This window comes from Cyphomyrmex costatus, unplaced genomic scaffold, assembly GCF_001594065.2.
Source record: "Cyphomyrmex costatus isolate MS0001 unplaced genomic scaffold, Ccosl1.0 scaffold105, whole genome shotgun sequence".
NCBI classification, from domain to species: domain Eukaryota; kingdom Metazoa; phylum Arthropoda; class Insecta; order Hymenoptera; family Formicidae; genus Cyphomyrmex; species Cyphomyrmex costatus.
Window position 1 is genome coordinate 588,413 of NW_017275008.1, and position 15,891 is coordinate 604,303.

At 37.5% G+C, this 15,891-nt stretch overlaps 1 protein-coding gene across 1 annotated transcript; it reads right to left on the minus strand.

The window, feature by feature from the left end:
- Nucleotides 1-7,075: 7,075 nt before the first annotated feature.
- On the minus strand, nucleotides 7,076-14,910 carry LOC108774167 (uncharacterized; the record flags this gene model as incomplete). Its single annotated transcript, XM_018540207.1, has 4 exons — nucleotides 7,076-7,912; nucleotides 8,560-8,697; nucleotides 9,009-9,149; nucleotides 14,669-14,910. Coding segments are annotated over 4 exons (725 nt in total), but the record flags the coding sequence as incomplete, so codon positions are not given.
- Between the last annotated feature and the right edge of the window lie 981 nt (nucleotides 14,911-15,891).

Here is a 15,891-nt window from a genome sequence, read left to right on the forward strand (position 1 = left end):
TAAACAAAATATAAAATTTCCGCATTATTTGCATTAGGTGGCTTGTTATGAATTCACGTATTTATCATTGCCATAATTTTACTATTCACAATTTTTAAGCCGTTATCGTAGAAAATCAAATCCAGCTCGGGATGGAAAGAACGTTCTAATCAGTGAAGAATCGACGTGGTTGCACGTGTGCATCCGAGGGAACGGCAGTAAGGGTGTCGCCGTTCGAAAAATGAGAATGCATTACCTCGACGCCTTCTCTCGGAGTTCTCAACGAGATCGACGTTGGTGGCTCTGCGGATAGCACCGGCGTCTGGATCTGGACGCTATTACCAAGGCAGAAGCGACCAAGAGAGCATATCCCAGAAGCGCGATGGGGAAGAGGCCTCCTCTCCTCGCTCTCGGCAAGGCATTCCAAAACAAAGAGCCGCGATGCTGGTTCAACGGTGGACAATATGTAAATCAGTGGCTGGCCGTGGTCACGATGTCGCGACCTCGTCGTCCCGCTTCGGGGGCTACCTTTTCAAACCTTCGCCACCACTGCCACTATATCAACTCGACTCTACTTCCCCTATGAGTCTAGAAAATGTGTAACAATGCGTAATGGTCGCCGACGGGTTTGTTTGTAAAAGATAATACACAGGAGATAATTGACAGGGAGAGAAAAATTCAATACTCGTAATTATTTTAATATAACGTAATTCAAATATAACGTTAGGATCTCATTTACTTTATTTAAATGTTTAGAACATTAACTTACGAAAATGCAAACTTAGTAAATTTAAGTTTATTATACATATAATTTTATATGTTTCGTATATTTTGAAAAATGTATCCTAAAAGTGTACTTTATTTAAAATAATATTCTTGCAAGCAAGTTTTTTAAAGGAATGGCTGATGTGCATTTAACAAAGCGTTGTTACAACGCAATGTTGCATGACAAGTCATTCTCTCGTAATGCACAACTATCAAAAAGCGACCACGGTTCAGTCAATTTTGGTGCATCATCTGAATTGAAACCGCCTCCATGCGGATACGGCTGACGATGACGCATGCACCGGTCAGGATGGCTTTAGTTCCCATGCATTTCGCGAGAACGATCAACGATATACCACGACTCCACGGTCAACTTCTTGATCGTTCCTATCTACGGCAATTAGCTGTTAAAAGTGTTCGTGTGTTTCACCGGTTATCGCTGTCCCACCCACGTGCCCGAATCCGCACGTTATCTCGTGACAAAATGCATCTCTCGTTCGACCGGAACAACTTGCCGAAAACGATGGCCCCGAGCTGCCGCGGTAAAAACGCCGTCCAAGGCGATATCGATGTTGCGAAAGAGTGGTATTTCCATAATGCCGTTCGTCCCTCTTCATTCGACGCTACGGTCCTTCTTTTTCCTTTCTTCCGACCGATATCTGCGTTGTGTTCACTCTTCTAGGAAGCGGTCTCACAGTTCCCATGAACGGTACCTCTTTTCTCTGAAGCCATCTTACCATTGACCGAGAGAAAACGCGTTGCAATCGCTGGCGCGATAAATAATTATAATTTACGTTTCTATGCTTCTCTGATATACGTATTTCCCTCCTATTATTTGTAATCTATTATAATATCATTCAGGAAGATACTTTTCTTTTTAAGTGTCCTTTCCGTACAGATAATAATGCTTGCTCGCGCACTTATGAATATTTCTGTGTAAGATATATATATCTTTTTAAATATTCTGTATTTATAATAGGATAGCATGTGAGAAACACAATTAATAAGAAATCGCCTTTAATGGATCTTAGAACTTCCGGCCGAGGCAATATTTTTCGCAATATAAATTAATTATTTACAGATTTTCATTCATAGATTTTAATATGTCGTTCAATATTATTAAGATCCAAGATGCTATGAGAATCAAAATTGTTAAATTGCTAGATAATTTAATTCGTGATATTATTACGGTATAGTTTCGTAGACTGGCGTTTCAAGACCAAAAAATTGTTCGGCGCGCGGTTTAAAAAACTACATACGTAATGTATAGATTCACATAGAATGTAATTTATAATTAGCACCTAAGACCAGTTTGACCATTAAAGGCAATTTCTTATTGGTTATATTTATATCATATATTTAATTATATTTTAGCAGACTTTCCGTTTTCAGCGAAAAAAGATAGAAAATTTATTGATGCAAATTTATTGATTGAGGAAAATAATCTGAAAAAACAGATATGCAGCAAAACATAATACGCGTATATTGAAAACGAATAGTTTTCAAGCAGTTGTTGTGATTAATATCTATTTAGCTGTGATGAGGGACGTGCACGCGTTTCGCTGACCAAATAAAAATAGACCCCTTGTACTAGCCTATCGGCTAACAAGGCAAAATTAGTTGTGAAATAAATCTAGGCTGTTTTAGAACGTATAGTATCCATGCCAAGAGGGCGGGGGATGGAACCTATTAGCACAGCACCGCCCCTCAATCAGCAGCAGTTAAGGATGACCGTGTATCTCGTTTTCTTCGGGTTATTCTGATTAGTGACTACAAAAGTTTAATTTCCGCACATTTTCGTTGTTATCGAAGAAGAACAATCAATAATGTATGGGGTATGATTACCTTATAAAAGGAATATTGTACAAATGTAACAATTACTTCTTTGTGAAGGAAATAATGAAATTTAATTTCCGTGAAATAATATTGTATAAAGCGCGCTAGTAAATATTTATGTAATATACATGTAATAATAATGAATGAGAAATACATTCACACAAGTGACATTCTGTTGGCATAGTTGATTGTCTGTTTCTAAGGATGCCGCGGTAAACTGCGAGAACTACTCAACTTTTGGAGTCTTTTGTCTCGACATTATTGAAAGTTGTCTTAAGGGCCGCTAGGAATATAGCGGGAGGATGCCCTCGGGGTATACGAGAATGGCGACGAGGCGAGGACGAAGAAGGACAGGACGAGTTACATAGCGAGTGAAGAAGAAGAATGAATGGTGAGTGGCGAAGACTCCCTGTAGCTTGTCCATGCGGGCGCACTATCCTAATTACAACGAGGTCTGGTATATTTCTTTTTTTTTTTTTCTTTCGAGTTGAAAGGAGCCGAAGTATTTGCCCGAGGCAACGGCGGGGGCTAGATTCCGGACCACTCTCAGGACTCATTTGGAGCGAAGTGCAAAAGGATCACCGTCGGCACATCGCCGCCGTTGATGGAGCAACTGAGAGACGCGAAAGAATAAGTAGTAGGAGAAAGGAAGAAGAGACGAAGCATGTTCCGTGATATAAAAAAAAACGTCGCAGTTTTCCCAGCCATTCATAGCGTTGACCGATCTTTTCGGCCTCTTCTCACACGTCTCATTCATATCTTGCCCTATAAGATTCGATCGTCGATCCCTACCTGCGCCACCAGCGAAGACACTGGCGCACCATTCTTCTTTAACGCTCTCTCCGATGGTATGTATGCGCCAGACTTTTCGAATTCCATTGCAGGAGACTCACCGACCGCTATCAATATTTTATTCGCGTTAAGTATAACAAATGAAAATTGTAGACAGACACACAGTCGGTATTATCTGATACATATTATTTATTACGTTGCATAATTATTATAGCGTTGTTTTTGGTTGACATTGTTACATTAAATATAATGTACGTTTTGATGATTAATTTTGTTATTGCAGCATACTATTTTAGATTAATTATTTTAGCACATATTTATATTTATAAATAGCAACATAGTACATTATGTATCATATACATGTACGCAGTTTAAAAACGTTTCCTACAAAAAAGCAAATTATTATATAGCAAAAAATTTTAGTTTCTCTTTTGTATACCATATTATTACAGACTGAAGATATAGTTCTTTTCTCTACACCAAGCAATTATCCGAGGTTCTAAAGTAAAATTCTAGAATCGTATCGCCCTTCGGCTGTCAAACGTAGATGGGCTAACGATCTTAATGGCTAGGCAAAACATTGACACCTTGGCGGCGCTTGGAAGACCACCTGGATGAGGATACCAAAGGGAAGGCAGGTAGGAATTGTCAAACACAGAATCAGCACGAGAGAAGTGGAAATCCTTATGAGAAAGTAAGTTGGACGAACGATGACAATGAGCTAACAGCGTGCGCAAACACGGCGGCTTGGGACAGAGCCGTACCTGGGCCGATGATCATGTACTTACGCGTTTCCTCTCAAACACCGACGACGTCAACAGCTCCGTAGACACGGCATCGGACACTGATCATGGGAAAAGGCAAATCCCGTTTGGTCAGGTTGAAATATTCGAGCCGAATACTCGAGTAACACGTGCCAATGATCGAAGAATTGCTTTGCTAATACACTTATTAAAAAGCAAACATAACTAGAAAATTGTTAGGTTTAGAACTTATTATATATCAAACCATTAATTTTAATTTATACACATTGCTTTGTAAGGATTTTTTTTTTTTTTTTTAAGAAAATCTTAGTAAGAAGGGAAAAGGCAGTATTGAAATAACAACGATAAGATATCGAACGGTCTTTGGTTTAATATGCTACAACAGAATGGGCATTTTGTGAAGAGAGAAGCCCGTATTTTCAGATTACATATTCATACATAAAATTATATAATTTGCAGTTTATTACTAGATTAAACTATATTATCAGATCATTTGTGTACAGTATATGAAGCGATCGCACTAGTCAATCCAAATTTAATTTATCCTGTGTCGCAATATTACTAAAATTTTATCTTTACGGTCATGTGTGTAGTGTACGACATCTCCATATTTACAATTACCAGAATCTTTTAATTTTACGATAAATGAAAACATTTATGGACCGTAACTTTACATGCTAATTATTTATGTGTTTCATTTTTACAATCAGAATTATGATGAAAAGAGACAGAGAGAGGTAGGTCAAGGTCTATAAAAATTATTAAATCTCTTTTTAGAAAACAAATATAATATCAATCGATTCTTATTTTATCATTTCGAAGAAAAAATACATGTTTCTATCAAAATTTATACAATAATTTGAGCGAATAATTACATTTTAAAATAATAAAATACAAATACACTTTTAGTTGCTATTTCTTGTTCTCTTTTTTCCTATTTTTTTCTTTTCCTTTGTTTTTTCTCTCTGTCTCTTTTTTCGTCAACGGAAGCAAGCGTGGATCGATTCGGAAATGAACAATTAGTCGCCTGAGGGATGTTCTAGGATGCATATCACAGACGCCATGATAAGAAAATAAAAATATATTTTATGCGACGTATATGTGCGTATAAATAATGATTTACGCATTTAAAATTGCGTCGATGATATCTCAAACTTGTACATATGATTTACATGTTGCTGCTGATGTGAAAATTAAGTATGACAATACACACTTCAATACATTATTTATTTGCAGATGATCGCACAGTAACTCTTTCTATTATGACCGATCTTTTAGAAAAGATGGTCACGCGACTATGAATCGTAAGTACCAAAATAATTCTTCTGGTATTAGTTTTGAAGACTGCAGGGGCGTAAGATGTACATATATATATATGTGTATATATATATGTGTGCATATATATATATATATGTGTGTGTATATATACATATTAAGACATGATTTAGAACTTTATAAAAATATTTAAACTGGAATAGATCATGATATAAAAATATATGTCATACACATTTAAAAAATATATATATTGATTGTCAAAATAGCATCATGATGGATTCATGAAATAAAATAATAAATTTGAAAAAATTGATAAAATCTTTATATAATATGATATACCCTGTTGCCAATAGTCTTCAACAGTCTCGCATGTTATTAATAAAAATATCGATGTTGGCATAAAAAAATTATGTAAAAGAATATTTGTTTAAAAGAATAATATCGAGTAAAATATAATACTAGAAGGATCTCATTTGCGAGTGAAATAATTGCGATCAAAAGTGCGAAATTAACCAGCCTCGTTAAGTTTCTGTGTGTGATTAGAGTTCTCATACCCTGTAAAGGTACGTCAAGAAGAGAAGCAATAGCAACAGCGCGACACACGACATATAATGGGTGCTTTCCATTTGATGACATCAGTCGACACAAGTCGACACAAGTGTCGTTCTATCTTTGTCGATCTCTAAATGTCAAGAAAGATAGAACGACACTCGTGTCGACTTGTGTCATCAAATAGAAAGGACACGTCGCGATTCGTCGCGGGGATGCGTTCTTCTCCTTTTGCACGATGATAGTATTATATTGTAATAATAAAACTTCGTACGCGCAAGCAAAGTAATCACACGTAGGTACGAAGTCTTAATTGTGATATAGCCTTCTCTCTTTCATATACACTAGGCACTTTTAAGCTCAACTAGATACTTTAAATACAATTAATCGGAGTGTAAAATCTTTATAAAAATAAAATAAATAATCTGAATAAATATGGATATACTAATATTATATATAATGTGTTACATATAATATAATTATATTATACGTAAACATATATATATAAGTAGTCAATAAATTATTATGTAAGATTGTGAAGTATGAATCGTTCGCGAAGAGAGTCCTTTCAACAGTGTCGTGGGTTCTTTGTGTGCATAATGTAATACGTACATGCGCATATAATTACGAGAAATCTAAATTACTGCTAGGTCCAAAATATTGTATTTTATTATGAACCTACAGCAACGTTGAATTTCTCCCTATTAACTATCTTCTTTCTTAGTTAATCAGTAATCTCTTAATCACTTTTCGTTTTACTCTGAGCATAGAATGTGTAATGTTAAGTATTACAAGTGTTAAAATGTCCAAACTACTACGACAAGCAAAAACCACGCTTAAAAGATCAATTTAAATCTTTCGTAAAATTTACCTGTGACTTTCATCGATTGTTTCAATCTTGTTTTTTTTTTTTGTGTGTTTTTTATACTTTGTGTAACAATCATTACGCGGTAATATGATCGTCACAAATCTTATTCTTTATATTAAAAAATATTATTTAAAAACTCAAGTTTTTACTGAAAATTGAGTCAATTAAATCGCGACCACGTTCAATGTTAACAATGTGTCGAAAAGAAAATATATCATGAATAATAGATATCACGTTTTTAGATTGTAAGATAATCGTGATATGTAATAATGATCTCGGAAGTTATTTTACGTTCAATGTTAAACAATTGAGCCATTGACTTACATAAAGAGGAATAACTCTATTTTCTTTTTCGTATATAAAATCAAATACGCACACACGTTTGTAGGGCATCTTCGCGCGAAATCATAGTTTGTGTGAATATGCATGATTATGTGTATGTGGCCGTGAAACGGTGAAAGCCAGTAGACCAATAACGACGCAGTTTTTTTCTTTTTTTTTTCTCTCCATTCTATCTGGTTCCGTACCATTAAAGAGTGTCAAAGAGGGTGATAAATATAAGGTGTCGAAAACATTGATGGCACTTCTATTTCAAAGTTATTATAGAAGCTCAATGCAGATACTGTGACGCGGTATATCAGTCGGTTCGACAATATTAGTTCTTATCGTCGATACCAACAAATAGCCCGATCCTCGTTGTAGAGAGACATTTCGTTAAAATGGTTTAAATAATAATCAGAAGATAATCCTTCTGTCTCTTCTATCTTCTTCCCTACACCTCTTCAGGAAAATGGAGTCATCAGTTAATTTTGTAAGATGAAAGCGTCGTCTGGTAGCCCTTCTTCGGCTTTTACCATATGGATCTTCAGAATTGTGTAGATTACAGGCGTAGGCGTAGATGTGAAAATACTTGTATCACATACTCGAGACCATTCATATATTCACGGAAAATTAGCCAGTCACGCAGGTCACGGGACGTCATGTCTGTTGTCTTTCGGAAATCAGGTGGCATAATATCTCGAGTGACATCCGGCCGTCGCGTTACACTACGTTCTTCTATAGCAACTTGGATCTCACACAGAACCTGAGAAAAGAGAAGCATCAGAACATTAAAACCACTCATAATTGGATAATATATTACGATAAAAGTTTTGAATAAAAACTGACGACATTAAAACATATTGTAGTTTTTAACATCTATGTAAAGTTACTCTAATTTTATAGTATATATAAATTTAATTACGAGAATTTAAAATTAATGGTCACGAAAATAACATGTCTTGTAAATACGAGGATCGAAATAAACGTTGGTTAATGATTTTCAATAAGCGATGACTGATTTCTGCAATCTTTCAAAATCTGTATTTTCGAAATCGACGATGCACATAAAAAACTAAAAAAAAAAACGCAGGAAACTCCAATAGGAACTTGGAGCACGCCCAAGTTATTCGCCAGAATGGTCAATAAAATGGCAGTTAGCGGACGATCTTTAACGTCTCAACCTTTACGTAAAATGATCGTAAAACTTGGCAAAACGTCTTTTATTGTACTTGCAGCAACCGAAGACAAAATGATTCAGGCCAATTGTGCCGATGTTATTGTGAAAGTCGCGTACAGCAGTTCCTTTTTTTTTTTTTTACCGAGAAAAGGTTACACAAATCGAATGCTCATGGCTCAGCATAATTATTTAAAAAGATAACGGATTTGAGATAATCCCGAAACTGAACTTACCGCTCGTAGTTTCCATTCGGCTTCTGTGAATTTCTGATGATACTTAGGCTGATAATCCTTTTGATCCCAAACTACCTGCTCTAAGCCCACCGCATATTTCTGCATATATTCGTACGCATCGATGAGAGACGTGTTAATCTGAAAATACATGAATTCGAACGTACTGTTAATCATCTATTCATAACTGTGGGTAATTATTCATGCATATCTATGTATCGTGAAAAAAATACTATATGTATATTTAAAAAAATATATATATATATGTAAGAAATGTGCGTGTTAGATTAAAATCAATAAATAATCTGAATTTTATCTTTAACAATCAAGGTTGGAAAATTGAAGGTACTTATTGACGATATATATTTCTAATAAATTACTGTATTGTAACAGATTGTAAGCGATAACTATATGCAGTCAAATAAAACGACGTAAACTAATTGTTAACATACGTCCAATTTGTTGAGATGCTCCTTATCCAGTTCCTCTCCCAGTTCTTTGGGTATCTCAGTTCGTGTAGGTAGCCAAGTGTAATGATATTTCCTCCACAAATTGTGGACACTGGCAAAGTCCGTCTTGAAAGTTTGTCTGATCTGCAAAATTATATAGAGGGAAAAACATGAGCACGACTAGATACAGACGTTTCTCTCAAAAAAGGAGCCGCAGCATCGAAGAAAGATATGCAGAACTATCAAGTTTCTTTATCATCGTCTTCTTAGCGCGGAAATTTGAGAAAAATTATTCCGCGTGGGTGTCGCGTTATTGCTGCATCGTTCTGCATATCTCTCACATTCGTTGCGCACGGGAATAGATTAAGGTATATATAAAGCGATACGTGACATGCGTGTACAAAAGCATATATCGCATGATATTAAATAATACATAGCAAATTTTAGCGAATACTTTTTGTAATTATATACACTTTGATACGATATTGTATACATTTTTTTTTATTGAAAAATGTTCTTTAAAAATATATATGTATAGCAAGAACGCAATACACGCACACAGCGTGTTTGGCGCTTCTTTATCTTTACAGCGGTATATCTCACTGCCACTTTATATTGTCACTTCGCGAAAGGATCACGGACTAGTGCACCGTGTTGCTCTTATTGCATTTCCAGGTATCCGCCAATTGTGCCGGCACTTTTGCCAGCGCAAGTACCGATTCGCTCGCGTTAATTTCTCGCAATAGCACATAGCGGAGCGACGCCACTGGATGTCAGCGAGTTTAGTCACCGATTATACGCCGTGCAACACCTCGTACACGATCAGTCTCCTGATATCCCTCGTTCCTGGTACGATGGATGAAAACGCAGTCGGCCGTGCGAACTGCCGTCGTGAGTAACGCACGACGGTTCGTGCCGGCTGTCTATGCGGGTGAGAGCGCGTGCCACGAGCGGCAATGGCACGCTGACTTTTCGGGAATACCGAGATGGGTCAGCCAACGAAAGCCAGCTTAGTCCTTTACCCAGAAATTACTTGGAAACTCGGGCGCCAGCCCGAGACACACTAATTGTCCCATCAGGGATCGCTTACATCGGACGAGTCATTATGAATCATCCGTTGTGCCGAGAAGTGCGAGAAGTAGTAAGCGAGGGAAATATGTGCTACATTAGCTTGCATAACGTATTGGAAGTCTCTCACTTTTCGTGTTTTATTTTCATATTATAATTTGTGGAAAATTCGTTCCACTGCACTTGACATCAGATTCCAGAGAACTGACGAACAGTTATCCTATATACAGTTACTCTACACAATTAAGATTTATTATATTTTTTACATAATAATTATACGTAATTTTTATGACATCTTGCATATATGTGTTTTACGATGCACGATGCACGTTTCAATCCCACAAGCCTTCGCGAGGCTGTGGTATAGGTCATCGGCCTCTTATTATGACAAACAGTTGCGATATGATTTGAAGACTCAAACAACCGTCTCGCAAAAGAGTTCCCGTGTTAACTTATTACGTTGACACACATTGTTCACAGAATCCCGCACATGCTATATCCTATATACGGAAAGATGATTTGGTCTCATCTCGTGTCTTGAGATTCCAGTGCAGATAACGCATTGTACGCACTATTATCTCAAGTAGGAATGAAAGTGTATCATCGTACGACAGTATTCTTCCTACTCTCGTGTAAGTGCGATAATATCTTTGATCGCAAACAACATTCCTGAGAAGCACGCTGCCAAGAACCACATGTTGCATAGCTCGATAAATCATGTATCCTCAGAAAGAGACTTCTATCTAACGTATACGACGCCGTGAAAAAATAAGAATAAATTCGCGTCCAGGTTAATAAACGGAAGTATCAGCACCGGCCAAGTGGAAAGTATAAGCATACGTGACGACAAATGGATTTCGAAGGCACGACAGCGACGGAAATTCGTGGCTAGCGAGGGTAGCCCATAGAAAGGCGGCATCGCGGTAGTCATTCATTAAATTCATTCCCTCGTTATGGCATGTTCGATCTCGTGTACCTGCGGGCACTCGCGCGCCGGTCAGTGATCGGCCCTTCTCACGCCCCGGTAGTTACGAAAGCGTCCAAGAGGATACAAAGATAACTTTTAAACCCACACTTTGTGTATAAAAAAATATTAAATACTCACGGTGACCCCGACCGTCAATTGCGTCATCAACTGTTAACGATATATCGACCATCCCAAGTGTGTATAGGTATACGTAATGAGGAATCTGATGGGTAATTAAACGGAATTTTACGGCAATTTTGTGTAAGCAGTCCTCTAATAAATATATTAGCGAGACCTACGTGACTACCTACGAATAGAGTTGAACCTGCGCGTCCGCCTTTCTTCCTTTCAGGTGCCGAAAAGAACTCGTTTTTATCGTCGCGTTTTATGATGTGTTGGTTACATCCACGTGATGGCTCTCAATTCCCTCCAAAATCGATAAACTTTGGTAAAACCTTTGTTTTATCGCAATGTGGAAAACGGTGCTGAAAAACGCAGAGATCGCAAAACGATCGCCGTGATTTTTGCTTCACGCTTTGAAACGCTTGAATATTCTTCGTACATTTTCGTCGCGAGATATATAAACGCGAAAAGAGATTGCGAGAGCAAGGAACGGACACGGGAAAAGTGGTAAAGCGAAACAAAAAGGGTGGAATGAAAGGAATTGTCGCTAACAACCACTGGCGGCGGACAAATCTGTGGCGCGGGTCTTTTGTGCCTCGTAAAAGTCTCGTCGGCCACACTGGAGCACGAATAATCGTAAAACCGAGCTGGAAGCTGGCAGGAAGTAGGCTGGCAAGAATAGGTATGGTCTCCGCGCGGCGCTGCCGAGGACCCGTCAAAATCAATTAGCCTTTCAGTCTTTCTTCTAGCGCGGCATCACTACTGCACCGCTTATTAGAAGTTATAAAATTTCGTGATAGCTTCGAGAGTCGATCGAATATAGTTCGCGATATATCGAAAGCGTCCTATGAAAATAAGTCTCTTGAGTCGGTAATTTCTAATGCTGTTGATAAACTGTAATTGCAAGCGTTACATTGATCGAGCAATTTGTTAGACTTCTCCTGATATAGAAACACTTTATGTCAAGTTAATTTTAATCTTTGTGATAATATTCATCGCGATCCGTTCTTATTTTGCTTTTTATGGACTTTATAAGATATATTAAACAAATAATTTGAAAAATTCAAGGACTCTTTTATTTATATTAGAATAAATTATTAGAGAAATTTAGAATTTTAATTGTAATTCGACTCTTACTCGCTCTGTTTAATGTTATTGATTATTGATATATTAAACAATCACGAGCACGTTTAAAAAATATATCGCCCAAAGGAACGACGATCAGAGTGGACATTGGAACACAGCAGTATACCATGATAGGAGATATGTGTCGTATGTATCGAGGCGAGTACATGCACTGGCAGGTTGTATATCCGGTCTAGGCTTTAGTATGCAGGCGGTGTGCCAGTGTGGCGTACAGGTACCTATCCGCGGTGGAGAGGGGGCAGCTTCCGATTCTGATTTATTGGAATCCTCCGCTTCCGATATTTTATCCGATTCCTTCACGTACTGGCGTCTGCATACGCGCGAAAACATAGATTATCCATCGCTGTTTTGCGAATTGCGAATTGCAGACGGATGAATTCGATTTATAAATTATTCAGACGGTATAGTAAGATGATGAACCGTCATTGCACGTCATGGGAGAACAATAAAAGCTTAAAGAATGGACCGACAGTAGAAAGATGCAACAGATAGATGTCGAGCTGACGATTGTACTCTAAAGATTTTCAATTATCCCGGAAACCTTCTTTGGTGGAATAGTTTTGTCAGTTGCAAAAGATTGCGAGGTTCGCCGCGGATTTCCTTCGCGTTCGCGCCACGCACGCGAAAGATACATTGGCCGTGAGACTTCCGCTGTTCTCGGTATCCTTGGCTAATCTACTCCTTTCTCTGGCTGCCGGTAGACGGCCTACGCTGAACCGATAACGAGTGTCGGACGGTGAAGACACTGGGCCATCAGACAGTGTGTCGCCGCAAGTTGATATCAGTGGAGGAAGGCGCCCCTGGAGCTCCGTAGCCTCGCCGCGAGCCGAACGGCGAGGAGAGGAGAAACTTGATTCTTCCCTGTCATCATCATGTCCAACTATGACTTCACTCCGCTTCCATGCCATCTTTTGTATGTCGCAAGTGGCGAGGTATTTACACGTGCGCGATTTATTGTCTTTCTTGTCCAAGGGTAGGAGCGAGCTATACGGCCGGTGTGATATCGGATTATGCGCTGACTTAAAAAACATCGGTATCCGGTATCGCCGCGCGCGATGATGTAACGGGAACGCTTTTTAACCGCCTTCGGCCGGAGCCCTAGGGCGAAACGGACCCTATAATGCGAAGAGGCAGAAAATACCCTTTCTCGATGCACGCGACGAATGCTAATTTACTCGGTCATATACTCGCTTTGCCTAGGTAAACACCGTTCGCGCGAGCGGAGGACGGTCTTTGTCTGGTCTTAACTGATGTTGTTCGGCGATCAATCACGAGCGTTTATTTCTGAGTACCATTATTTGACGAAACGCAATCGTTTAGGAATTAATGACTGGCGCTTTCTCGTGTCTGCCTCTTTAGAAGTCTAAATCTTTTTTATATTAAAAAAATCTCAATTTTCATATAATTATATAATTAAAAAGGGCAAAGTCAACAAGTGCGTTTTAAGTGCGGATTATACGTAAAAATAGCAGACGATCTTTCTTGAAAAACGAATGAAATTTAGAATGCGAAACATCACCTCTGTTTCTGCGGTTTTCGAGTCGATCTCTTTTTTGGATTGCTCCTAAAGAGAAACCTTGAGAAACCGCTCGGGTCTGGTGCGTGATTTATTGTCCTTGGTCAAAGATAATAAGGTACGATTGGTTGGAAAGATTCTTTCGAAACAAAAATTTCTCGCTGTCGTATGTATCTATCTGCCTTATAAAATCGATTATTATTTCTAGAATTCAAGACACAATCGCAAATTTAAGATGTATAATAGTCGAACGGATAATTCAGAATAAGGAATAAACAATTATCCAACTATTGAGTGAAATATAATATAAGTAAATATTTTTCAATTTAACGTAAATTTAAAAGATTTGGTACAGATTTATTGTAATCTGAAAAGCGAACTGTACTGAAATAAAATTCACAACTCTATTTTGTAAATTTAAAGTAAACTATTATGTTCATTATTATACATATTACACTTTTACAAAAGATAAAAATGAAATTTTGCAATTAATATAAAGATGCGACGCGATTTATAAGATTTCTTTCAAATCATCATAACTTATATATGGAACTGCGATCGAACGTTTGGATGACCGGAAATACTACCATAACCTCCTTCTGCTCGGAGTTCCGTCACTCTACTCGATCCCTTCTCAGAGGTCATATAAGTAATTATTAAAGAATTCATAAACATAATTTTTCAACAAAAAAATATCGTATCAATTTCGTATCTACGTGAATTACCATAATACCATAATACGCACGAAAAAGAAATACGCAGTCAAAACTCTCAAAGAAGACAACAATGTATGATAAAAAGTGAAACATACATATATATATATATATATACTCTATTACTTACAAAATCATCTCTAAATAGTTGTGCATGTTTTAATGCCGTTCTCGCTTGGAGTACTATTTGGTTGAGGAGATCATGGTCCTCCAACTGAGCAATGTCCGGATTGGAACCGTTTGTTCGTAATTTCGTAGAGACACCACAAGGATTCACCCATTTCATATCATCCGCTTTATTTGGGGAATTCATTATCGGAGCACTTCGCACTGACAGCGCTGCTAGTAGAACTACCAACGTACAGCTTAACCCTGGGAACAAAAATGGTCACTTTAAATTTCTCGCTTTAATGATGCACATATTATATACATTATAATTAATAAATTATCGATCACAGCATGGAATTCTGTGATGGTTTTTATTCTATGCTATTAAAGTGCCACTCCAATATAACTAACTAATTATAAATACTAAAATATTTTAGTTTCTTAAATAAAATTGGCATATTTATATAGTGACTGTCTTCATCGAGTAATCAGAACAACTTATATATTTTTCTTTGTTATTTTTTAATCGCAATAATTTCGCCATTTTAGTCCATTGTATATACAATAATAAGTTCTGTAGGTAAAAATTAATAACAATATATATACAAGAGGCTCCTATGAATAATCAAATATTAAAATAAATTGCCGTTGAGAGCCAACACTGGATGAAAGTGTGTAATAAACTTTATGTAATTACATAAAATTGCATACGTTTCGACCTTAGTCCAGTGTAATTGTTTTTGACATCATTTACTCCATCAAAGAATTTTTTAATATTAGTGTAATTCATGCATTGAAAAGGACCTGGACTAAGGTCGAAACGTATGCAATTTTATGTAATTAAATAAAGTTTATTACACACACACTTTCATCCAGTGTTGGCTCTCAACGGCAATTTATTTTAATATTTCTATAGGTAAATTGCGGAAACGGTTACATTAACATAGGCTCCATCGAAGATTCGTAGCAGCGAGCAAGTGCCACCGGATTGGACCCCCTCTTTTCGCAATGAAGATTAACTTGTGTAGGGGCATCATTAACAGAATTGTCAGAATCTCAAAAAAAAAAAAAAAAAAGGAAAAATCGACGACGCTGCTCAATGATCCGGCGGTAATCACGATTTGACGTGAGTGAGCCGCGAGATACCTGCGTGAAATTATCATTGAGCTTCCGGCTCATCGGCCCTGTCTGTTTCCCACCCTCGGGGACTTCACTCGTCGATAGTAAGCGCCTAAATGGTAGATT